General features: G+C 43.9%; 1 protein-coding gene across 2 annotated transcripts in view; it reads left to right on the top strand.

The window, feature by feature from the left end:
• The window catches only part of CPVL (carboxypeptidase vitellogenic like), a 107,009-nt gene that overhangs the window by 6,432 nt on the left and 76,356 nt on the right, over window positions 1-24,221 (top strand). For both annotated transcript variants that reach the window (XM_021689718.1, XM_044920099.1), the window contains exons 2-5: window positions 2,462-2,580; window positions 16,136-16,250; window positions 17,227-17,285; window positions 19,094-19,173. In XM_021689718.1, coding sequence (XP_021545393.1) covers window positions 2,462-2,580; window positions 16,136-16,250; window positions 17,227-17,285; window positions 19,094-19,173 — 373 coding nt within the window. The remainder of the gene's footprint in view (window positions 1-2,461; window positions 2,581-16,135; window positions 16,251-17,226; window positions 17,286-19,093; window positions 19,174-24,221) is intronic.

Raw genomic sequence — 24,221 nt, 5'->3', positions numbered from 1 at the left:
CTGCAGGTGGGGTTGCCCATGGGCTGGTGATAATCTTCTCTTCCCTTGCCGGTGCCCTCTTTTTTTTTTTTTTTTAAAGATTTTATTTATTTATTTGAGAAAGAGAATGAGAGACAGAGAGCATGAGAGGGAGGAGGGTCAGAGGGAGAAGCAGACTCCCTGCCGAGCAGGGAGCCCGATGCGGGACTCGATCCCGGGACTCCAGGACCATGACCTGAGCCGAAGGCAGTCGCTTAACCAACTGAGCCACCCAGGCACCCCGGCGCCCTCATTTTACGTGCAGCTTTCTTCATTTGATCCTCGCAGAAAGCCCAGGGTGGAGGCGTGGGGGGGAAATCAATGTCCACATTTTGCACAAGAGGAAAGAGAGACTCAGAGATAAAGCAACTTGTCAGGGAGCCTGGTCAGAATTGCAAACCAAGGTCTGCCTGATTCAGAAACCCATGTTCTTCCTGTTCTGCTAGCTTAGCAGGACCCTCTGGAAACTGCCGTTGAAACCCTGCCTTTGTCCCACCATCTCCTCTGCTCCCAGGTTCTCCTTGTTCCTAATGAGCAGGTGCATTTCACAGGTAACAATAGCTGTGCTCCCTACGAGCCAGCTTCTTTTCTAACAGTTGTGCATGTATGGACTCTTATTCTCATTGACCCATGAGGTCATCCACCTTCCAAGATGAGAAACTGAAGCACAGACAGGAGAAGTGATGCCCAAAGGACCACAGGGCCGGTCAGTAGCAACACGAGGATCCGCAAAGAATGAAGGAAAGGAAACAGTACTGTCTAGGTGAGAGTTTCCCTTCGAGGAGGCAGCTTTGTTTTTTAAAAGAGGAACTTGCAGCCCCAATGCCATGGTGTGCTGTTAAGTTTCACAAGCAACTCTGGGGGGGCAGGGCCCTGATTTGCAGCACCCACCCCTGAATATAAGCATTCTTACCATGGTTCATTGCATGCTAGCAGTTATGTTGCTGAATGCCAAGTTGGGAAGGGATGCTAACAGTCAGCACTCCAGAGCCTATGAGCTCCAGCACCCCACTAAAGACATCTTTAGTTGGTGGCATGGGTGAAGGACGCAGCTTCCTGACCTATGCCTCTCTACTAACCAGTTTCCAACTTAATATGTGTCAGATATAAATAGCTTTTCTTGAATCATTAGATTTTACTGAGGACACTTGCTTTGTCACCACTAAGGAAACTTTCCTCACCCAGACTCCTCTTTCAGTTCCCCCTACACCCTGCCATCTATTTGATGGTTCTTCTCCTTTCTGTTCCTAATCACTGCTCCTCCTTCCACTCCCTGCCACCCATACTTTCTGACTAACTCTCTGGTCGAGAAGCAGCATAGCAGGGTGGAAGAAGGAGCAGACTCTGCAGCCTGACCGCTGGGTTTGCATCCCAGCTTTCCTTTACTAGCTGTGTGACCTTGGGCAAGTTACTTAACCCTCTCTGAGCTTCAGTTCATCTGTAAAGTGGAGACAATAATTACACCTACTACATAACGTAAAGCCCTTAGTACTGTTGCCTTAGCTCCTCTAGGGGCACCTGAGTGGCTCAGTCAGTTGAGTGTCAGACTCTTGGTTTCTGCTCAGGTCCTGATCTCAGGGTCCTGAGATTGAGCCCTGCATCTGTGGGGCTCTCATCACAGAGTCTGCTTGTCCCTCTCCCTCTGCTCTTCCCCTCACTCACACTCTCTCTCTCAGACAAATAAATAAAATCTTAAAAAAATAAAGTGTTTGCTCCTCTTGGTATTTTTTACTTCAGGGTGTCCTCAAGCTATCTGAGCAGTCCCTCTTTCCCCCTCCCTGTCCCTCTCCCTTTGGTGCCATAAAAAAGCCACAACCTCTGCCCTCTACAGCTATCCTGTTGTCCTATTTGGCTTCCTCTGAGTAGCCATGAGGTCACCCCTAGTCTCACTGGCTGCCCCACCCTGCCCTCCCCAGCCTTCCCCACTGCCCACATGCGTCAGCCCATTTCCCTTAATGGAAGTGGCAGGCCTTTTGCTTTCATGATAACGAGAGTGTGGAGAATATAGGCCTTCCGGAGGCTGAGAGCTACTTAGCTATGTTGTTTCTCTTGCAGCTGCCTCATGTTGGGTGACTTCTGCCCTGGCCTTCCCAGTGGCCCAAATGTGAATACCATGGTTTACTTTTTAGAGTGGAGCTGAGGATAGGTGATTAAAAAAAAAAAAAAAGAAATCTTATTATAGCTCATAAACTGTATTTGGGGACGAAAAAAAAAAAGGTTAAAAATGTCACTTGTCCTTGGCTAAGTTGTGAATGTCGAATATGTGGAATGGACCAGGGCAGGCTGGAATTTGCTATAGTAAGTACCTTTGTGTCAGTCCCCTGGTAGCCTTTCTGATCACTCCATCCCAGTCCTGGCCCCTGGGGGGGAGAAGACGGGCCGAGATGAAGATGACTAACACTATTATTTCTCTAATCCTTGGGTAAATTTTTTCTTCCACTAGGAAAAAGAAAGAGTATGGTCCCTCTTTTCCCAGGATCAAATGTGAAGAGTTACGCTGGCTACCTCACCGTGAATGAGACCTACAACAGCAACCTTTTCTTCTGGTTCTTCCCGGCTCAGGTAGGCCTACGAGAGCACCCTCACAGGACACTAATCCTCAGGGGCTGAGGATGCTGCCCCAGGGCAGACATGTTAGCCTACAAACAACGTACTTTAAAAAAAATTTTTTTTTGCATCTTTTAGATTTTTTTTCTAAAAATAAGTGCCAGTGACTCTGTGTGGTGTTCCTGTTTATGTGCAGGAAACAAATGTTTGCAGGGAAGGTCCAACTTTTAAATTCCTTGCAGCCTTGTGCAGAACATTCACATTTCCACCTTCTTCCTGCCACAGTCTTCTTAAATCATTCTGTTGTTGTTTTGTTCTAAAAATACCTTGGGTGAGGATAGGCGTCAAGGAGCCAATGGATGATAAGGAATGGGGAGATTCCCAAAATGCACAGGTAATGCATGTCTAAGGTTAATTGATGGTGGATTTCCATGGCTGCTCAATCCATGGACTTTGCAGTACGAGTTCTTATTTTTGTACTCACCCCTTCATGCATCCAGTACCCACTGAGTAGTACTTTGGGGACACAGAAGGGAGAGAATTGAACATATTCTGGGAGCCTTTGCGGGGACAGGTAGAGGACTGCTGACCTAGTACGGCATCCTAGAAGACAGATCACTCACCTTCTCAGGCCTATATACACACACAACTGGGTATGTTCTTGTACTTTACCAGTCTTACTTAGTGCATGGTGATGTCACACAATTCTTCAGCGTGAACAAATCACTTTAGGCTAATGGGTACTGTTTGGGGTGGGGTGGGGGGTGTGGATATTGGTAGAAATGCTGAGATGCATAAATAAATTTTATCCCACCACAGGATAATTTTCTGTTTTTATTTTCCAAATTGGATTTGGTTTAGAAACCAGAGAAAACAAAGAAAAAGCTATCCCTAGGGAGGGTAGTATTTATATTTGCATGTGATTTGCATATAGCAGTGTTGCATATATAAAATTGTTTACTCTAGGGTAGTTTTCAAATTAAGTTGCTTTTGTTGGCATGACTGGGTCGTATTTTCTTGACTTCTCGTTTTTGCTTTCTCAACCATGGCCTCTGCCGTAGTTGACTGCGTAGTTGTGGATGGGAGGAAGCATGTAAAAACTGGTGAGGAATTCCAGATGCTTTTTGGTTGGGCTCATAGTAGTCTTCAGGCTGTCACCTACTCTGATCTGCGGTCCTTCTGGAGGCTCTCAGGGAGGATCTGTTTCCTTGCCTTTTGCATTTTCTAGAGGCTGCTCACATTCGTTGCCTCATGGCTCCTTCCCCTGTCTTCGCAGTCTGCATCAGTAGGCGGACTGAATCCTTCTCACATTGCGTCACTCTGGCCGACTGCACGGTCACATCCTTCTCTGACTCTTGTCTTCTGCTACCCTCTTTTACATTTAAGGACCCTTGTGACTACATTGGGCCCACTGGATAACCCAGGGTAATCTCCGTAATGTAAGGTTGGTTGACTAATAACCCAAATCCCATCAGCTTCCTCAATTCCCAGTTATCATGTGACTTAATCTATTCACAGAATCTGAGGATTTGGATGTGGACACCTTGTGGGGGGCTTTATTCTGTGCCAAATGGATACTTGTGTCTAAATTTGCGATTCTTAGTATATTCTCTCTCAGTGATTCTCACAGTTTATTGTATTTAAGAATTATCTCCAAATTTCCCCAGAAACTGACTTGTAAATTGGGAGAGGCCAGCAAGTGATAGAATTACCAAGTGAGCCACACCTGAGAAGCCATGGTTCCAGCCTACAGGCCACCATCCTGTTTTTAGTGCTTCTGGACCCAAAGTGATCCACACCCCTTTTCCAGAAAGAAACACCTCTGGCAGCTAAACTGGTGCAAATGGGGGTGGTGTATTGTCTCATGCTCCCACCTGGGCGAGGGCTGGAATGTAGGCCTGAAGCGGGGAGTGTAGTCTGTGGGGTCAGTTTTCCTCATCCTGCTCGGTGTTCCTCTAAGGCCTGCTGGGGCTCCATCTCCCCTGAGCTCTCTGTCTCCCTTAGCCCCGAGAAACCCCACTTCCTACTTTCTCTTCTGCTTCGGTGACCATTTCTGATACCAGGAAGTTCCCCATTGACTTCTGCATGTTGAATCTCCAATAGTAATAACCCAGATTTGTGAAAACAGGAATTAATGGTGAGGGAAGTGGTCAAATGAAAACAAAACAAAGACTCAGTCCTTTCTTTTCTTCAGTTGCCTCTGAGCAGGGGTACAGTTTCCTCTAGAACATAGGTGGTGTAGCAAGACTGGAAAGCCAGTCAGGGAAATGGGCTTAGATTCTGTACCCTCTCCTGGTTGCCATACTGACATCTGAACCTTCGTGGCATTAAACAGTGACTGGGCTGTTGGGGTCCCCCCCTTAATTAAATGAAGACCTATGTCTGCATCCCCTGGCCAGATTATGCTCTTTGGGGCCCAGGACTATAGCCCGAAACACATTCTAAGATGATCCCAGAAGACAAACTCGAGGCCGCCACAACAGGAAAGAAGAAGCTCTAGCACAGCATGTTCTATTGGAAGTGACAGGCTCAGCTTCAGGGGAGAAACAGGCAGGATGAGAAGATGGTACCCCTGACAAGTGTCACCATGTGGCAGCCAGGATAGATGGTTCTGAGCCTTTCTTACCTGGGGAAGCCACACACAGAGCTGGCATCTGAGACCCCAGAGCGACAATTCCTGCCAAGCCAATTGGGCTGTAAATTATGAAACAGGCCAGTTTGGGTGAAGAAGAGAGCATGTGAGAAGGAAAAGCGGTGATTACCCAGATAGGGAAGAGTTCCTTTCATTTGGCAGAAAGATTAGTTTATTGCCTGTCACAGGGAAGCAGCTGATATTATCATCAGGAGAGAAATGGCCCTTTACAAAAATTGAAGATAGAGAAAATAAGAGAGATCCAGGAAGGAGGCACACTTGTAATACCCTCTGAGTATTTTGGGGGATGCTGTTTCTCAAATTAGTTTTGTCTTCCTGTTATTTCTGTGAGACTCCTCTGTTACTGTATACAGAGCAGTGCATAATGGATTCTAGAGCTGGAAATTGGTGTGCAGTGGGGATGCAATGTGCAAGAGAAATAATAGGCATTTTATTTCATGGGAGAAAAAGTATAATGAAGCCAATAAAAATGTCACAATTTTAATGAGTATTGTTAATTGAACATTGACTATGTGCTAAGCACTGAGCATTTTCTTATTCAATCCTTACAATAACCACATGAAGAAGGAATTATTATCCTTGTTTAATAGATGAAGAGGATTACAGAGATTAAATAATTAGCCCCAAATTGCCCAACTAGAAATTGGCAGAACTTGAATTTAAAACTAAATGATGGAGAAATCTTTGCTCCTGATCATTGTATGTTGATCCTGAGAAAACTGGCCATAGAAGGTGCTAGACTACAGTCATTAACATGATAGCTCTTGAGTTAGTCTAGCTTGCATAAAACCTTGGCTTGTGTGTGCCAAAGGTGAGGATCAGGATACCTACTTGAGAGCAGTTTTGAGACAAATGAGAGAAAGCGGGAAAGCCTTAGACGGGCGCCTGACACGTAGTAAGTAGAGTTTCTATTGCTATTATTTCATTATCATCATATTTATCATTATTAGTTTTCCTGTTATTAATACAAATACTGTGCAGAACTAAACCAGTCGCAATGTGGGAGATTAAAGAAGACAGAAAACAGGAGGCAATTCCAAATCGGAAGTTGCTGAAAGCCAGCGAAGAGTATGGATTAATTGCTACTGGGGAAAGAAATTACAAAGTGAAACTGGGGTTTTCCATATTTAAGAAGATAAAAAGGCACACAGATTATTATTTCTTGCAATTAGAATTCTTCCCACTGGAAAAAGATATCCCGTATTTGACTTTGTCTTAGGGATATGGGAATAGAGATGATTTGTTGGATTGTTTGCCTCAAATATTATGGAATCCAAACCAGAGACATTTAGACTTAGGCCTGTGCCCCTCTACTAAGGGCCCCATCTTGCTCCTTGGGCCAAGGGGAGTGGCTGGGATTCCTGGAATCTGAGTATCTGGTGACTGAGGAAGATCAATATCATATTGAGGAGTCAGCAAGGCTGGGTAGCCAGACTCCAGGAGTGACCTTTGTTTCTTAATAGCCGTGCTCCTTTTAGGTCCCCTGCCGTATGAATCAAGGCTGGCCTTTGTGAGCAATGCACTAGAGAAGAAGTGATGGTGGGTGACTTCCAAGGCCACTGTCAAGGGCAGTGCCACTTCTGCCTTGGTCTCTTGGATCACTCACCCCTGAGGGAAGCCAGATGCCATTGGGAGGACACTAAAGCAACCGTGTGGGTAAACCTATGTGGAGAAAAAGTGAGTCCTCACCCACCAGTCAGCACCAACGTTGGATGATGTTCATCCAGCCCAAGTCAGAGGACTATAGTCCCGGCTGATATCTTAACTGGAATTTCCTGAGACACCCTGAGCCAGAACTGTCCAGCCAGACATCCCCGAATTCCTGACCCACAGAAAGCACGGGAGAATAATTGATTACTGTTGTCTTAAGCCACTAAGTTTTGGATACATGTTATACAGCATTAGATAACTACTATAGCCTCTTCTCACGTACTTTTGGGCTGTGACTGTGATATCTTATGACCACTAGAACTAGCTCCAATTCTATCCTTTTACTTGCTCCAAGGTACGAGAGCTGTAGACGTTTTTTCCTGTGTAGCAAGCATGATATTAAGCTTTGTCAGTAGAGGGTGCTGGAGGGACATTGCAGGAGGACATCGGCTTCTCTTCCTGTTCCCTTGTCCAGTCTGTCAGCAGTGCGTGTGTGGGGGACATCCAGTAGTGCCCTGTTCTTGCTGGGCTCCCAGACCACGAAGACCCTCAGCAAGCTTACAGTCCTGGCTCTGTCCCAGTGACCACCTGGTTGCAGCTCCCTCAACATGGGCACCATCCATCCCAGGACATCCCATACTTTCCAGTGAGCCGGTTTCCTAAGCCACCTCTCTGCAGCCCTCCCACCTGCCTTGACCCCTGCACCCAAGGCTAGTTTCCCACAGCCCTCCCAGTGTGGACACCGTGCACTCCAGGCTGTGTGCCACCCTCAAATAAGTAGACTCTCCCGCCAGCCACAGACCACTTTTCCCTGGAGGCCTTTCCGACTTGTCCATGGATTGTTGGCCAGTAGTGAGCCAGGCAACCCAGTGAACTTCTCAGCCACCCAGTGGGTACAATCAGCCCTTCTCCAGTGAGGTCTAGACCACAGCCTTGGGACGTAAGCCTTATACCTTGGAGTATAAGCCTTGGGAAGAGCCCCATCCCCACAGTATGTTTGTCCACCTGTGGGCACTTTCCCTCAGCACAGGGTATTCTTTAGGTTTTCCCTTACATATTTATGGCTATCCCTTGTTATAATGAATATCTCTTTAAAATTTCCCTGTTCCGTGGTGGACACAGGAAGCCTATCCGATATGCTGGTATCTGGCCAACATTGAGGATGTGGTTCATGGGGGGGCAGACCACTCTAGCATTACATCCCCACTTTGGCCCAGTAGTGAGAGGATGTGATACCCATGGTGGATGAGGACCAGAGCACTCACTGGAACTTGTAACAGAATTAAAGGTCAAAATTTTCATATAAAAAAATAACAGTAATTTAAAAATGGGAAAATTTAAAAATTAAAATTAACTATGTGGTTTCTGTCTTTTGATTGGACCCTAACTAATATAGCCAACCCATTCTTTATTTATTTTTAGTTTTAGTTTTTATTTATTTTTATTTTTGTTTTTTAGAGAGAGAGAGCGTGTGTGTGGTGGGGGGTGGGGGCAGAGGAGAGGGAGAGAGAATCTCAAGCATGCTCCACACCCAGCGTGGAGCCCAACGTGGGGCTTGATCTCATGACCCTGAGATCATGACCTGAGCTGAAATCAAGAGTCAGACGCTTAACCAACTGAGCCACCCAGGCACCCCTAGATAACCCATTCTAAATCCTTCTTTCCTGGGGCACCTGGATGGCTCAGTCGTTAAGTGTCTGCCTTTGGCTCAGGTCATGATCCCAGGGTCCTGGGATCGAGCCCTGCATCGGGCTCCCTGTTCAGCGGAGAGCCTGCTTCTCCCTCTCCCACTCCCCCTGCTTGTGTTCCCTCTCTTGATGTGTCTCTCTGTCAAATAAATAAAATCTTTAAAATAAATAAATAAATAAATCCTTCTTTCCTGCCCAGAGACACCAAGGGCGGAAAGGGGGGTCACTGGAAAGGCATCAGGATCCAGGGCAGCCAGTCTTCAGTCTCAGCCTTATTCTGTCCAAGACCACAGGATCACTCATCTCTGCTTCATTCTTCTCTCTTGGCAGAGATCAGCATGCTTTGTTTCTCCAGGTATCTGGCAGAAGATGGCTACCTTACAGTTTCTACCTTTACCTGTCCTCGAACTTTGCAATCAACAGAGATCAAATAGCGCTTCTGCTAGGGGCAGATATGACTGGCCCACTTTGGGTCAGGTGTTCTTTCTTGGTCCAATCAGCTAAAGCTGAGAGTGCAGTTTCTTGTGATATAAACATGGCTAATGGGTCTTTTCTGTTGGTAAATGCAGAGTCCTTAGAGAAGGGGTTGTGGACTGAACAGATCTCTTAAAATATGTCTACCACAGAAGGCTGTAGATCCATTAGTCATACAGCAAAGATTTGGAGGTCATAGACATTTGTCCCCAGACTTTCACTGTTTATCTTCTCTTTGCTATTATTGTACTTATGGCATCAGAGATCTGGAAGAATAGAAGTTAGCTGAAATGAAACAAGAAGAAAGTAGCTAAAAATGATAAATTACAGATCATTCCATCCATAGAAATATTCGAACTGCAGAAACCTTTATGTGCCTCATTTCACATGGAGAGGAAAGTGACTAACTTCTTCAGCCATTTCTTTGTTTGCATCAAGAATGGGGAAGTCAGGCCTTTCTCTAATACCCACCCCCGACCCTGCTTCATTCTAAATTCCACCTTTCTGGCGGGAGGCACCAACAGAGAAGCCATAACTACCTCATGAAGGAATGAGAGCCAAGTATAAAGGTTAGGAAGGAGAAAGGTAGAGAAGATTCTGGTGGAGTGTAAGTTGGCTCAGTTTAATTGAGATGACTCGAAGTCAAGGAGAGTCAGTGCAAGCTTGGTAGTGATGTAAGGAGACCTCAAAACAGAAAAAAATGTTTGTAGTTTTCCGTGTGATGGTGTAGTGGCAACAATCACAGTAAAGGAAGTTTAGCAAGAAGTCAACACCAACCACCATAAGTAAAACTCCTCCGAAAAACACGTGATGTCTTAAGCAAGTTGTTTATATGTATTGGGAGTGTGTGTGTAGAACTAAAATGTTACTAGTTAGCTGGTTAACAATTCTAGTCACAAAACCAATTGCTTTAAATAACAAAACCCTGCCTTGATTAAACCACAGTGTAGCAGCTGAAGTATCAGTTGAACTGGGATCTGTGTGGCAAAATGGGAGTCCATTCAAACCTACTTGGGGGAATTTCAAGACATTTACTTGGGGTACTAATGACTTCAATTAGGACAGAACACATTACTTAAGCCAAGCAAATGATCAGCCTCTGCATATAGAAGTGTGAAGGGAGCTTTAATTAATTTACTAATTGCACTTCTCATCTTAAGCGGTACCATTGATTTGGGTCTGTTAGTGGTTTAGTTGCTGTTTTCTCTTACAAAGTATGGTGTTCCTGATGGGGTGAGTGGGAGGGAGGGGGTGGCTAGAATATGTACCCGGCCCTGGGCATTGGCAGACAATGTTGCCCTAATACTTGCTGAGATACCTAAGATTCCCTAGGGTCATTCCAATATGTCCTTTGTATAAAATGCAATCAAGTTACTGCGGAGTACCAAAATTGGCAAGTCTTTAGTGCCACTCCCATCCGCCAATATATGAACTCACTGCTTCAGTGATACGTGTAAAGCCTGGGTAGAAGGTTATCTCTACCAGGAAATACAGAGGGCTTGGGAGGACAGAACAAGAAAGGTGGCTATGATTTGATGAGGAGCAAGGTGAAAAGGAGGACTCGGCATGAGGGGACACCGTCCATGGAGGGCATGTCCACGTGGGGAACGGTAGGGCAGGAAGGTTTGGTTTCATTACTGTTCACATAGCTTCCTCTGTGATCACGTAGAAGCAAGGAGAAAAGAAGAAACTGGGTGTTTCTAAGAATCCTTTTTTGTACAGAATGTCAAACCAAATGAGTGAGTTTCGCTTACTTGGAATATTGACAATCTATTAAGACAGAGGATAGATTTGTTCACCATCGTTATGAATAAATATTGGAACGCTCTAACGTGAGACATTGTGAACCTTCCGTCTGTAGGCATTCTGAAAAACTAAGTAAATAACCTGCTTCCTTTTGGGCTTTTTATTCTGGAACAAACCCTGAGGAAGGAGTGGCCAAGTTCATGAATTGGCCACCAGGGGTCACCAGAAGAATTTCAAGGGCTTCTGAGGCAAAGCCCTGGTTTCTTGCTCACCAACAGAAGGGGCAGGTTTGTGGTACCTGTATGCACACACCCTCCTGTTGGTAGAGAGACTTCTCACTTAAATATTTATGACTCCTCATGTCCTTTCTCTTATATTTAAGATTTCTTCGTCCCTTCTTCGTCCCCAGTTCCTATTACACTACTCGGACCTATAGGTCATTAACAGAGATTTTTGTTTTCTTTTTAATTAAATGTATAAATGCTTATCAGTAGGGGATTACTCATCTTTCAGGTCCTAGCTCAAATGTTAGCCCCTCACCAGACGCCTTAAGTATTCAATCTAATGGCTTTCCATTGCTCTCTTACATCACCCACTTATTTAATTACTTATTTATTACCTATCTTCCCACCTCACCAGAGAAATAATCAGAGCTAACATTTAAATAGATGTGCCAGGCACTATTCTAAGTGCTGTGCATATATTAACCCTTTGAATCTGTACCACAGCTATATAAGATAGGCATTATTATTCTTAAGCAGAGGACACTGAGACACAGAGAAGTTAAGCAACTTGCTCAAGGGCACACAGCTGTAAAATAAGGTAGTTGGAATTCAAACTTTGGCAGTCTGGTGCCAAAATCCATGCTCTTAACCATTAAGTATCCTACCTGTCCATGAGTGAAAGCTGGTCTGCATCCCCAGGCTTAGAACAGTGCCTGTCAGTGTTGTATGTTAAGTGCATTAATACATTGTGGTAAATTCAGAATGCCATACTGTTTAGTTAAATCATCATATGTACTGTTATGGAAAGATTTTTGTGATATATTAAGTGACCATAGCAAATATAGAATTTTACATGTAGCCTCGTCCTATTTTCAGAAAACAAAAAGGTATTTACACACATGGCTTATATGACATCTACAAAATATTTATATATGTATGTGTTGGGGGGTTAGAGAAAAATTTGGAAGATTAAACCATCTCCATGATCATTTCTAGGGACCATGATGGTGGGGTAAGGGAGATTTTTTTTTTAATACTTTCTTTAAAAATCTATTAGTTAAGAGTAAGTGTTTTCTTTATAACAATAAATGTTAAGGAAAATTTCTAAAACTTTTGACAAAAATAAATGCCCTTTTTCTCTTGTTCCATACACTCTTGAATTATAACTTCAAAATAATAAATACTTTAAAAGCCCTGGGCTTTGTAAATCTGTAAATGAATTAGAGCAATTGTTTCTTACTTTATTTGAGCTTAAGTTTTGCAATGTGGTTTTGTTCAGAATGTCTTCATTTACTTTTATTCTTTCCTAAGTTGGGGTGGAGAGTGAGAGAGGGCTGCATTCTCACAATTGAGAGCTAAATAGATCACCCTGCAAATTATCACATAATAGCTTTATGCCATTATTATTGATGTAATTATTATTATATGTATGACATCAGGATGTCATATCATATTACAAAAGTCTGCGTGCTGTGGTGTAACTAACTCTTGGGATTGTAACACTGAATATGTAAACCTTTGTTTTCCAGCATCTGACTTTTGCATTTTATTCCCGATAAGGAGAGTGTTAGTTCATAGGTTAGTTGGTGTATCAAAGTAGAAAGATGTGTGCATGGCGTTTTCTTGAAAAAATGGGCTTCCTTAAGGGTTGTTGAGCTCATTCGCCTCCTTCAGGAAAGTACATTTGAGGAGCAAGGTCAACTGAGGTTGGAGGTGTGTATGCTGATCTCTTATTATTGAAGCATTCCAAGAATGCAGTGTCCTATACTTCAAAGTTGCATAATAAAGATGTTTGGCACCGATCTGTTTGACTTCACTTTGTAGTGTGGCCTCTCAGGGTCAGGCTATTTTTCTGAGAGCCCAGAGGTCCCATCATTGTGCCAGGTCACAGGAAGGGACATGAAAAGCTAGAGGAGGATAGGGCAGAGACCAGAGGGCCCAGGCACCCAAGAGGACAAACTTCCTTCACCCTCACAAATTTCTCAGCCCTGCCTCCACATCAGAACCACCTGGGGACTTTTGAAAACATCCATGCCTACCTCACCCCAGACCAGTTGAGTTGGAATCGCTGGGATTTGGGCCTAGGCAGCAATTGTTTAAAAAGCTATTTTAATGGGTGGCCAAGGTTGAGAATCATTGGCTCACATGTAGCACACCGTGGCTTCTAGAAGCTCCTGTGCACATTAGGAAGGAAGTGGGGGCTGGGCGTCCACTGGAATGAGTGGACGCACAGTACCCCTCACATCGCCGGGGAGGCTGGAACTGCTCCCCTTGAGATCCATTGCTTCTCCACCTCTAATACGCTCACAAGTGGGAAGTGGTCCTGGTGAGTGGTATTGAAGAGCGAGCTGGAGGGTCTGAGGGGAGCTAAAAATCACTGATTCAAACAGGGCACCCACAGTTGGGGCCAGGCAGGTTCGGGCGGAGCTGGTTCTATTAATCGGCCCAGCAGAGTCTGCAATATCATTTCATGATACTTTTTCTCATGTCTGTGAGGTGGGCCTTGTTGCCATTTGATGGGTAAGGAAACTGGGCTGGAAGGATTGGAGGGCCAGGATCACACAGCTGTTTTGTGGCCAAGTAGGACCAGAATCTGTGTGGCTACCGATCCAGGGCTCACCCTACATCCCCACAGCAGCCTTAGAAGGCTGCCTTTGATTTTAGTATTTCCTGCTTCAACTTATAAGACAAGTCTCTTGAATTTTTTATGGACTTTTGTGACCCTTGTGGCAAGGGGCTAACTAGTGAAAAACTGACCAGGGAAGATATCAGCCAAAGGAGCAAGGACCCACTTTTCCTACTCTCTCATTTATAGATCATTTACATTAAAACTATAAATTCTGAATGTTTCTTTATTACAGTAGCAATAGCTAATGTGTGCAGAACACGTACTCTATGCTACTCACTAAACTTTGAAGATTAATTTGAGTCCTCCCATCAACCACACGGCATAGGTACTATTATTATTTTTTTCATAATACTATTATTGATACTATTATTGATTTTACAGATGAGGAAACTGAGGTTCAGAGAACTCAGGCAACTTGCTTAAAGCCATACAGCTAGTGGATAGTAAAGCCCAGATTTGAATCCAGTCTGGGGCAAGAACTCACACACTTATCCATTATACCAGGCTGAGTTAGAGCCCTGCTGATCTGAGTTCCCAGTCTGACTCTGGCCTCCTACCTTTTCTACCTGTTTCTTTAATTGTAATAATTGGTTACACTTCTTGTGCCTTTATCAGACGTTAGGCATTGTTCCAAGGGCTTTACAAATTTTATCTCATTTAGTTCCTTGACGCTGGCCCCCTCACAGAGAGGCTCTTGTCTAGCTTACAGCTGTTCTTACCACCACCCCTCTTTCTGCAAGGCCCCGTTGTCCCCTTTCTGAAGCTGCTAAAGGACTATGTCAGACTTCTGGTGACTTCTGCCCCTCTGTCCTCCCGGCTAGAACCCTGTGCTCAGCTCTTCTTCCAAGTTCTTGGTGGTGGTGTCCCAGATCGCCTCCCCTTGAGTCAGTCTGCCTCTGCCCACAGCCTTCCCACATCACCCATGGGGACACAGCAGGCCACTCAGACCGTCGAATGAAACACTGGTTGGTGTCTGTGTGACTGGGCTAAGCGAGGGGTTGCAGGATTTCATTCTGAGCTGAAGCAATGAGATCTTTTCTTGCAGAGCCCGGTTGACTGAACATCAAATGAGCCACGACACCCAGAGAGCGCTCACTGTCACATCCAACTGTGAGCCTCCCTGAAGCCACTTTGAGCTCCTTCCAGATAGCTCCGGAGGGTTCCCTTAGGGCCAGGTGGACTGTCGTTCACCACACTCACATCCAGCTCTTTTGTGTTGGGGGGATTTTCCCCTCCCATTTCCCTCTGTCTGTGGTGTTCCCTGGCTCCTCTCATGGCTGGATGGTTCTAGAACTCAGGTCTCATTCAGCTCAGGATCTCACTGAGTCCTTCCATGATCACTTGTGTTTAAAGGAAGCATTATTCTTTTCTGCCCTCACCCACTCTTTTTTTGTTTGTTTGTTTCAGATTTTATTTATTTGTCAGAGAGAGAGAGCATGAGCAGAGGGCGAGCGGCAGGCAGAGGGAGAGGGAGAAGCATACTCCCTGCTGAGCAAGGAGCCTGACGCAGGGCTTGATCCCAGGATCCTGAGATCATGACCTGAGCCAAAGGCAGACTCTTAACCGACTGAGCCACCCAGGCGCCCCCTCACCCACTCTCTTAACATCACCTTTATTTCCTTTCCACACACTTTAATCATCGGGTTTTTTCTTTACTTACTTATGGTCTGTATTTCCCATGAAAATGTAAGCTGGAAGTGGTTTTTTTTTTTTTTTTTTTTTTTTTAACTCACTGCCCTGCTATGTAGCTACTTCCAGCACAGTGCCTGACCCCCGGGAGGTGCTCAATAGATATGTAAAGAAAGAAGAAGGAAGTAAAGACCCCTCTCTCATGGAGGTTGATGGTATTGACCTTGCTGCCAGAAGCTCATTTTCGTCACCCCAGTCCTGCCAGTGACCTTTTCTTACTTCCTCTTCTCTGCCTCCTTAATCAAGTTGGACCTTGCTTGGGGTTTTTGTTGCTGTTGTTTGTATTGGCTGAACCACTCCGGGCCTCCGCGCTTCTTCTCAGTTCCCGCATGTTGAAGGAAGTGGTTGCTGTCCTTGTGAACACCCTCTTGGTGAATCAAATCGGAAAGGCCATTTGGGCTCCCAGTGAAGCAGGCCAACTGTCACTGAGGAGGAGGGACTCTTGGTTGTGCCTCCGTGGGAGTATGTTGGTCAAATGCAAGTTGAAACTGCTAAAACAATATAACCATGCCCTAGGCAATATACTGGGTTTCTAGGGGCATATAGAGGCAGACCTTCTATATTCAGTGGGCTTCCTGGCTATTGGCTCAATAAGACTGAACCGAGCAAGATAGATACTGGCATTATGGGGCAGATACTAATTCAAGGCAAGAGATTACCAGCACTTCATTTGTAATGGAGAGCAGTCACTGGGGTCTGGGAAGGCTTTGGGAGATGTAGTCAAGGCAGTGAACGACGCGGGATCTGGATAAGTTTGCTCAAGTGTATTCTTTTGCTTAGTACTCTGTGTGGTCCCTGGCTTCTTTGTCCCCCTTAGGTAGACCCCACGGCTGCTCCAGTGGCCCTCTGGCTGCAGGGAGGGCCCGGAGGTTCATCCATGTTTGGACTCTTTGTGGAACACGGACCTTATTTTGTCACAAGTAACATGACCCGTAAGTATTGCTTGGACTCTATTTTCCTATGGAGAGGTTTTCACCTGAACCTTATATCTGCTCCAGAAAAAATTTAAAGTGTACGTGGAACCACAAGGAATAACATAATAGTTTTAGATGATAAAAACGTCGCTCTCTGGTGATGTCTGTCCAAGAAGGAGGAGGCACCAGGGTGAGTGTCCTGGCTGGGCTTTTTTCTCCCTTGAAATTTGGGTGAAAGGTTCTAAGCTATTTTCTTGCAGTCTGCTGCTGACTCAAGCAATCTGGGCTTATGAAAACAGTTGGTATCTATTACTCTTTGGGCGAGCTCTTTTGCATGAGACTAACGGATGGAATTATATCCCTAATTATTCACACAAACTGAACACTGTATGGTTCAGTCAACATAAATGATCAGATATCCTGGAGGCAAGATGCTGTGGGTGGGGGCGGGGGCAGAGGAAGGAGCAGAGGAGTCACATCTGGCTGTCACCCCGGTTTACCTCCATCTCATTTTCGGGGGGTTGGGGAGATCGTTTACTTTCCCTGGGCCAGAATTTGGAGGGTGAACCATTCGTGACTTAGGTAAAAAAGCATGTCTGCCATTTCTGCTGGAGTTGTTCTCCTTGGCATTGGCTAGGAGGAAGAAGATTCATAAGGATCAGACATTAAGAAGGGTTGATTGGATCAGACAGATGGGTTTACCCTATAGGTAGTTGATGAGTTTTTCCAGTTGCATGGGGTCTTGTTTCCAAACTTCATCCTAGAAAAGGATGTAGAAACCCTCGGGGTCCAGGGAAAGTAAAGGAGAGGAGAGGAGAAGAAAAAGGTATTGGTGTCTGTTCCCCACTGCGAGAGTATGAGGCAATGTCAGAGGGACACCGGGAGTTCATTGATAGGATGGGGACAGGTGGGCTTGTTGGGCTCCTCAACAAAGTTGGGCCCTAGGTGGGATGTTTTGTTAAAGACCCAGTCTCAAACCTCTTTGTTTTGCTAGTGCGTCTCAGAGACTTTGCTTGGACCACCACACTTTCCATGCTTTACATTGATAATCCAGTGAGTATCTGATGATCTTATGAAATGTCAATGTGGGCCTCTCTTGTCTTTTTTCTTTTTATAAAATATATTTAAGAGATGGGGGGCAGGAAATAGAAATTTAGGGGTTTTTTTTTTGCTTTTTAAAATAGAATTTAGGGTGCCTGGGTGGCTCAGTTGGTTAAGCGACTGCCTTCGGCTCAGGTCATGATCCTGGAGTCCCGGGATCGAGTCCCACGTCGGGCTCCCTGCTCATCAGGGAGTCTGCCTCTCTCTCTGACCCTCCCCCCTCTCATGCTCTCTCTCTCTATCTCATTCTCTCAAATAAATAAATAAAATCTTTAAAAAAATAAATAAATAAAATAAAATAGAATAGAATTTAATCTATTAAAAAGCATTTGGGATTTAGTTTTTCTAACATGTATCCTTAAATCTGAGTTTTGGAATTTTGCTTGCTACCTTCTCTCCTTCTCTCATTTTAAATCTTATGAAATGTCCTGTTCAGTGCATTATACCATCCAGGATAAGGGATTAGTTTCTCTCCACTGATTATATGGCTTCCCCATATCATGGATTATTATATAGTATTAGAATTCCTAATTTTTCTAACAGAGTTCTAGGTTTAAAAAGTCAAAACTGGTCTCCCTCATTTATCACAGTGAGCCTCATCTTGGAATAAAAAGTAGAATTCTCCTTGGGAAGTTCTTGTGAAATTGAGTCCAGTAAACAGCAAAGTAGGAGACTAACTTTAGGGTCAGCTTCTGCTGCAGGAGTGTCTTTACCTCCTAGCTAATTTCTCTGATTTCTTTCACTTCCCAGATGGTTCAAAGAGAAAACAGGTAAATAGGGAGTAAAAGGAGAACAACATACCCATTTCCCCCCCCTTCATACCAAGTTTTGTCAACCATCCTCTTTCCTAGTCTATGACTGCATATTTATATTGCCTAAGTTGAATGAAATGTCCTGTTCCCTTGTGTGTTTGGGGAAAACAAAAACAAAATCAAAATACTTAGTTGTGGTTGAGGTGCACCCCTTATACAAATTATTGACGCAAAATCAGTGATAGCTTCTTATTTTTACAGCTTAGTTGTCTAGGAACTTCTAGGTATAAGGAAATATTAGTTTAAAACTAATCTTTATTTTAAAACCTACTTACTGAATATAAAGGGGCTTAGTGGCCATATTTCTCGCAAATGAAAAATCAAAACACACACATACACCATCTTTTATCTCCAGCCTAGAGAGTTCCTTCTTGTCAGGACAGAGCAATGCACTCTCCAGGTTTCAGAAAGGAGACAACTTTGGGTCTTTTGATACTATGTTGGGGGCCAGGAAAGGCGAATTCCTCCCCCTTAAATCAACATCAAATCAAATCAACCACAGTGGAATCAGGACAGCTCAGCCACTGATCTTTATGCTAATTTTTTTTTTTTTCTTTTTTAGAGAGAGCAAGAGGCGGGGGTGGAGGGGAAGAGGGAGAGAGAGCATCTCAAGCAGACTCTGCACTGAGCGCGGAGCCTGACAACGGGGCTTGATCTCACAACAGATATCACAACCTGAGCGGAAACAAAAAGTTGGACGCTCAACTGACTGAGCCACCCAGGTGCCCGGTGCTGTTTATTTGGGCTTGGAGGAGAGGAGAGGAAAAGGGTGAAATGCAGCATCCTCCTATGAGGTTGACTAAATGCACATGGGGTGGAGGCAAAAATCCAAGATCAGAGGCTTGGCCTTTGGAATAAGGTTGATTTCCTTCCAGCGTGGTATCTTCTGGAGGGCTCCGAGGCTTGTGCTTCTCTGTTTAAACACCTGCTTATTTATTTCACCTTCAGGTGGGCACAGGCTTCAGTTTTACTGACGACCCCCAGGGATATGCAGTCAATGAGGATGATGTGGCACAGAATTTATACAGGTAAAAGGTCCTGCCTCCCTCTTGGCCTTCAGACCAAACATTTTTCTATTTCAGTAGGGAAATTCATCCAATAGTGTAAGTATTACTGATTGGTCCTCGTGGTCTAATTCTTAAAGACATTTTAAGAATACTTCCACATGAGGAGTTCACATCCACACGCATGCGCATGCACACACGGTCTATTTTCCACTTCGTTACCTTATCACTGATAATTGTGAAAATGGCCAGCAAAGAAAATGACAAGAAAAGCTGGAATCCTAAGGCATGATTATAATTTTGAAAAAATAGCCTTTAAGAAACAATAGAAACAGAGCAGAATTATTCAACCAAAGATTATTTTCAAACCTTTCAGCCAGATGCCTCAGAGGATTTCTGCTTGCTTTTCAACATCGCATTTTAACTTTGCATTTGCCTGGAAACAGCATCTTCCTAGATGCTTGCTTGTTTCTTTTCTTTCTCTCTCAGGCCTTCAAATGCAGTTTTCCCCTCGCTTGCTTCTCCTTCATGACTCCCAAGCTGAAAGCTCAGCTTGCTAGCTAGTCTCTTACTTTTTTCCTTCATCTTACAAAATTATTCTTGTGCTAAAAAGAAGAAAAAAATGGAAGGAAAATGTAAAGTTGTAAGCCTGGTCAAACAGTGTACATATAATTTCTTCTTTTTCTTACATTTGTTACAGCCATTTTTAGTACTTTTTTTTTTGAAGTAAGTGACTCTTCTTATTTGGTCACATTTTTCCAGTCTGTAAATTATTACTTAGAGATCAAGTCCTGAATTCTTTCCGATCACTAGGGCACCTACTTTATGCATTATAATCATTTACTAAAAAAATCCTCGTGGCTAGAAAGAGTTAACCAGCGCCCCTATTCCCCAGTTGCACCAAACACTCATTCGGCTTGGCGAGCAAACCCAACCAATCCCTAAAGTGAAAGTAAATTTGATAGAAGTCAGAGTTTTTTGATCTCTGACAAAAGTTTTCCGTTTTCCCCAAGGCAGATGGCGGGGGGACAGAGGAAAGAGGAACCTGGCCTTTCTTCCAGATATTTCTCTCTCCCTTCCTGACCCAGAAAACAATATGGTGGCTGTTTTCTACACTTTCATTTGTCCTATGTCCCCTTATTTTAACACTTCCATTCAGTTTCCGGGGGGAGGGCTAGAACCCAACACTTTTGTTACCAGGTACAGTGGGTCCTGGGAGCAGATTAGCCAGATTTCTACAGGGGTTCCCCCTCCTCTGCCCCTAGCTCAGGCACTTCCTGTTACCTTATAGACAGAGTTGTGGTGGCTATCCTTAACAAGTTTTCTCAAGCACCATGAGCAGTGACTGTGTGCTCTCATTTTACAGATAGGAAACCTACTTCCCCCGCATTCCTCCCCACCCCCTCCGACCCCCTTTTGGTTTAAATCTAAACAAGCTCAGTTGTTTAACTAGCAAACACCCAGAGGGCGGAGGTTCCAAGAAATGCATCAATCCCCACTAAGCCAGAGCATGCAACCCTGCCATTCCTTTTCTGTCTCTCCTTCCCCTCTCCCAAAGATGGTCCCAACTTCCCGTTGACCCTCCGTGTGGTTATTTACTGCTGACATGTGGTACATCTCCTTTTGCATGACATGTAAAGAGAACCTATTTCAAAGCATCCATTGTTTATAGCTGTTTCAGTTCTTTTTGCTTCAGGCTCTTAGAACTAGAAAATAGCTAATCAAGGGTAGTGCAGAAAACTGATTTCAGCTGTTTCCTTTATAGTTTACACTATTTGTTTCCCTCTGTGACTACATTCTTCTTTCCAGCTCTCCAGATGGGTGTTTGGAATAAGAAGGTCTCTTTGAAACCTATAAACGGGTTACTACAGGTTTAAAGAGTGGACCTTCTTTTTCTCCCTTTGAAAAACATCTTTCTTTTTTTTTTTTTTTTTTTTTCTGAAAATCCCATTCCTTTTGACTATTAATAGTCCATGGCTGTAAGGAGTAGACTCCTACTAAAGAGGCATTTGACATTCACACTCAGGCTGCTTTTCTTTGTGTTTGGAAGTAAAGCTTTTTTTTTTTTTACACTAACAACATGTTTAAATATTCGAATTTTTGGTATTTGGAACGTGCTATTAAGCCACAATGCCCCTCTGGTTTAGGTTAAAAAAACTAATTGTACTAAAGAATAATGAATTTATTAACTGATTTGGAGTATACTGTCTGGTGCCATTCTCCTTCTGTCACTGTTTATCAATTGCCTGCTCTGTGCCAGACACTTTTCCTGGTGCAGGTGACAGAATAGTCAGCCAGCCCCAGGGTCCTCATTCTGGTGCTTACCATCAAGTGGCGTGCCTGAAGTTAGCTTCTTAGCAGCAGATGGAAATGATAGTGTCGTTCCGTTCCATCTGTTGGTTTGTATAGGAAGTAATATCAATTGCTAAACAGAGCCCATAACAATGACTGTGACACAGATTTCATATATTAAATGAGAATACTGCGTGATTGGCCTGGGCAGAGCCCATCGGGGCCCAGCCGTCCTAGGTGTGGGATGAATGGAAGGATGGCTGCCTATAGGCCGCCACAGAATAAAACGACAAGCTTCTTGTCACTGCGCTTGTTTCAGTTGAACTGTTAGTGACTCAAGCTGCCCCTTGTTTAGCTTTTGTTGGTATGGAACTTTTGTTTAGATTATCTTAACCTCGATTCTTTTGAGCGTCTCATATTTATTATGACTCTGACTCCACCAGACTCTCTAGTGCATTATCATTTCCATCTACCTTCTGTGCCCCGAACCCACCAACTTCCCTTTTTACAAACTTTATCTGAGGAGGACTTTCTTCCTAGTCATTGTCCCTTGCAAGCGCGGTTTCTTCCTGTTGTCCTTTAATGTAACTTTCTGCCACCAGGTGGCCTTTGACTAAATTCAACTTGCTAGACAAGGCCCTTGGCACAATGCTAGCAAGGTTGCCAAAAAGAATCATCTGGCAGGGCGCCTGGGTGGCTCAGTCGGTTAAGCGACTGCCTTCGGCTCAGGTCATGATCCCGGAGTCCTGGGATCGCGTCCCGCATCGGGCTCCCGGCTCGGCGGGGAGCCTGCTTCTCCCTCTGACCCTCTCTGCTTTCATGCTGGTTCTCTCTCTCTCTCTCTCTCAAGTAAATAAATAAATAAAATCTTTAAAAAAAAAAAGAAAAGAATCATCTGGCAGAGGCTTGCTTCCTGGGACATCTATCTCTTGTGCCTGAATAAATGTGTGGCGTGCACGCACACACACACACTCATGCACACACACGTACATTATGTATTATAGATTTTAGCAATTCTGCTTCCAAAATTTGAAACTTTTATGTAGGCTTGATTCTAGATTATATTTTTAAGCAAACCCTCACCGTGGAATACGAATTACACACAGTGGAGTAAAACACAGTTAAATAAGCAAATGGCATATGTAAATCCAACTTACTAAATTTACTTTTTTCATTCTTCACTCCCATTTAAGAAAGGTCTACCAAGGGCTTGCTATGATTAGCTGAATGTTTGTTCTGATCTTCTTGTGAAATTAAAACTATAACTTCCTCAAGGCGGGAGCCTTGCTTTGGAAACGTGAGCTAGAAAATCCTGGCATTTTCGAGCTAGAAGCAACCTGAGAGGTTAGCTCCCTGAACTAAGATTGCCCGATGAAATACAGAACGCCCAGTTAAATGTTAATTTCAGATAAATAATGAATAATGTTTTTACTCTAAGTATGTCCCATGCAATATTTGGGTCATAGTTACATGAAAACATTATTTGTTGTTTATCTGAAATTCAAGTTTAATTGGATGTCTTGTATTTTTATTTGCTAAGGCTGGCAACCCTGACAACTTTAACAGATTCTCCAAGGAAGTAAGCTTTAAGCTAAAGCATAAGGCTTAAGTGAGATTTACTATATTAAATTGTCTATTGCCATTCCAACTAGCAGGAAGAGAGACAGAGAAGTAGTTTTTAGCCTGAAGGGTGGCGAGGGAAGGGTGGAAAATAAACTTCTATTTTTATCTCCACGCTAAAGCCAGCTTATTGCCAGCACAAACATGGAAGCTATATAGTGCAGCTTCCCAGATTCAGTTGCTACAAAGACTTTAGTTACTATAAATAATAAATACAGAAATACACCACAGCTCTACAGTGGTCTTTAATGGTGGATTTTTATGGAGCCTTTGAAAATTAAGTACAGCCAGGATCTTGGGGATTGTAATGACCCAGTTTTGCCTCCCTGTAACCCTTGAACTTTCTCCTCCTCCTGGTTTTGCAGGGTCTCCTTGCCTTTCATCTTCGCTGGATAGTTCATGGCTTTTAGTCCCTCAGCAGGAAGCTGGAACAAAAGCGCTGCCTAGCTTCTCAGACAATGCAATCTGGGTCAACACACTCTTAGAGCTTCTGAGTTTCACAAGTTTTGTTTCTTTTTTGAAAGATTTTGGTCAAGTAGAGAATCAATCATTCAGTAATCTACCCTTTTCTTGCTTGTTACGAAATAATTTGAGTCCGTTTAAATCTATTTCAGTATAGCTCATTGAAGTGGCTATTGGCGTTCTATAGTAAGTGTGATTTTTTTGGAGCCTAGATGCCACAGGACAGTTACTTCCAAATCTGGCCATTTGGTGGTTTTCTTGTAGACTATGGCCATTTTACAGGGTTGTTTTTGTTGTTGTTGTTCTTGGGTTATTACAATGCTGAAATTTGGGGAACCCCATTAGAAATGTTCAGGGTTCCCCCATAGGAAGAGGATGGTAAGCCAATAAGGTTCTCATTACTTCACCACAAACCCGGGTTAATGGGGTCATAAGGTTTGTGGAACCTCCTCCAAGAATTGCTATAATAATAGATGAAAGCCCATATCACTTTGCTCAAGGGTCCCCTCACCAGCTAGATGGTCCAGGTTGGTAATGCAGAGATTTGGAAACCTGCCCAGGGTGCTGACTCACCTTTATGGGTAAAGTAAGCCCACAATTATTTCCTAACCATCTACAGTGTGGAATGTCACGTACATGACACTTTGAATATAATGCCTACCAGAGCTCACAGCCTAATAGCATCTTACTTCAAATGT

Source organism: Neomonachus schauinslandi, chromosome 12, assembly GCF_002201575.2.
Source record: "Neomonachus schauinslandi chromosome 12, ASM220157v2, whole genome shotgun sequence".
Classification (NCBI taxonomy): Eukaryota; Metazoa; Chordata; class Mammalia; order Carnivora; family Phocidae; genus Neomonachus; species Neomonachus schauinslandi.
Note: the sequence above shows the minus strand (reverse complement) of the source record. Positions and strands in the feature narration are given on the sequence as shown.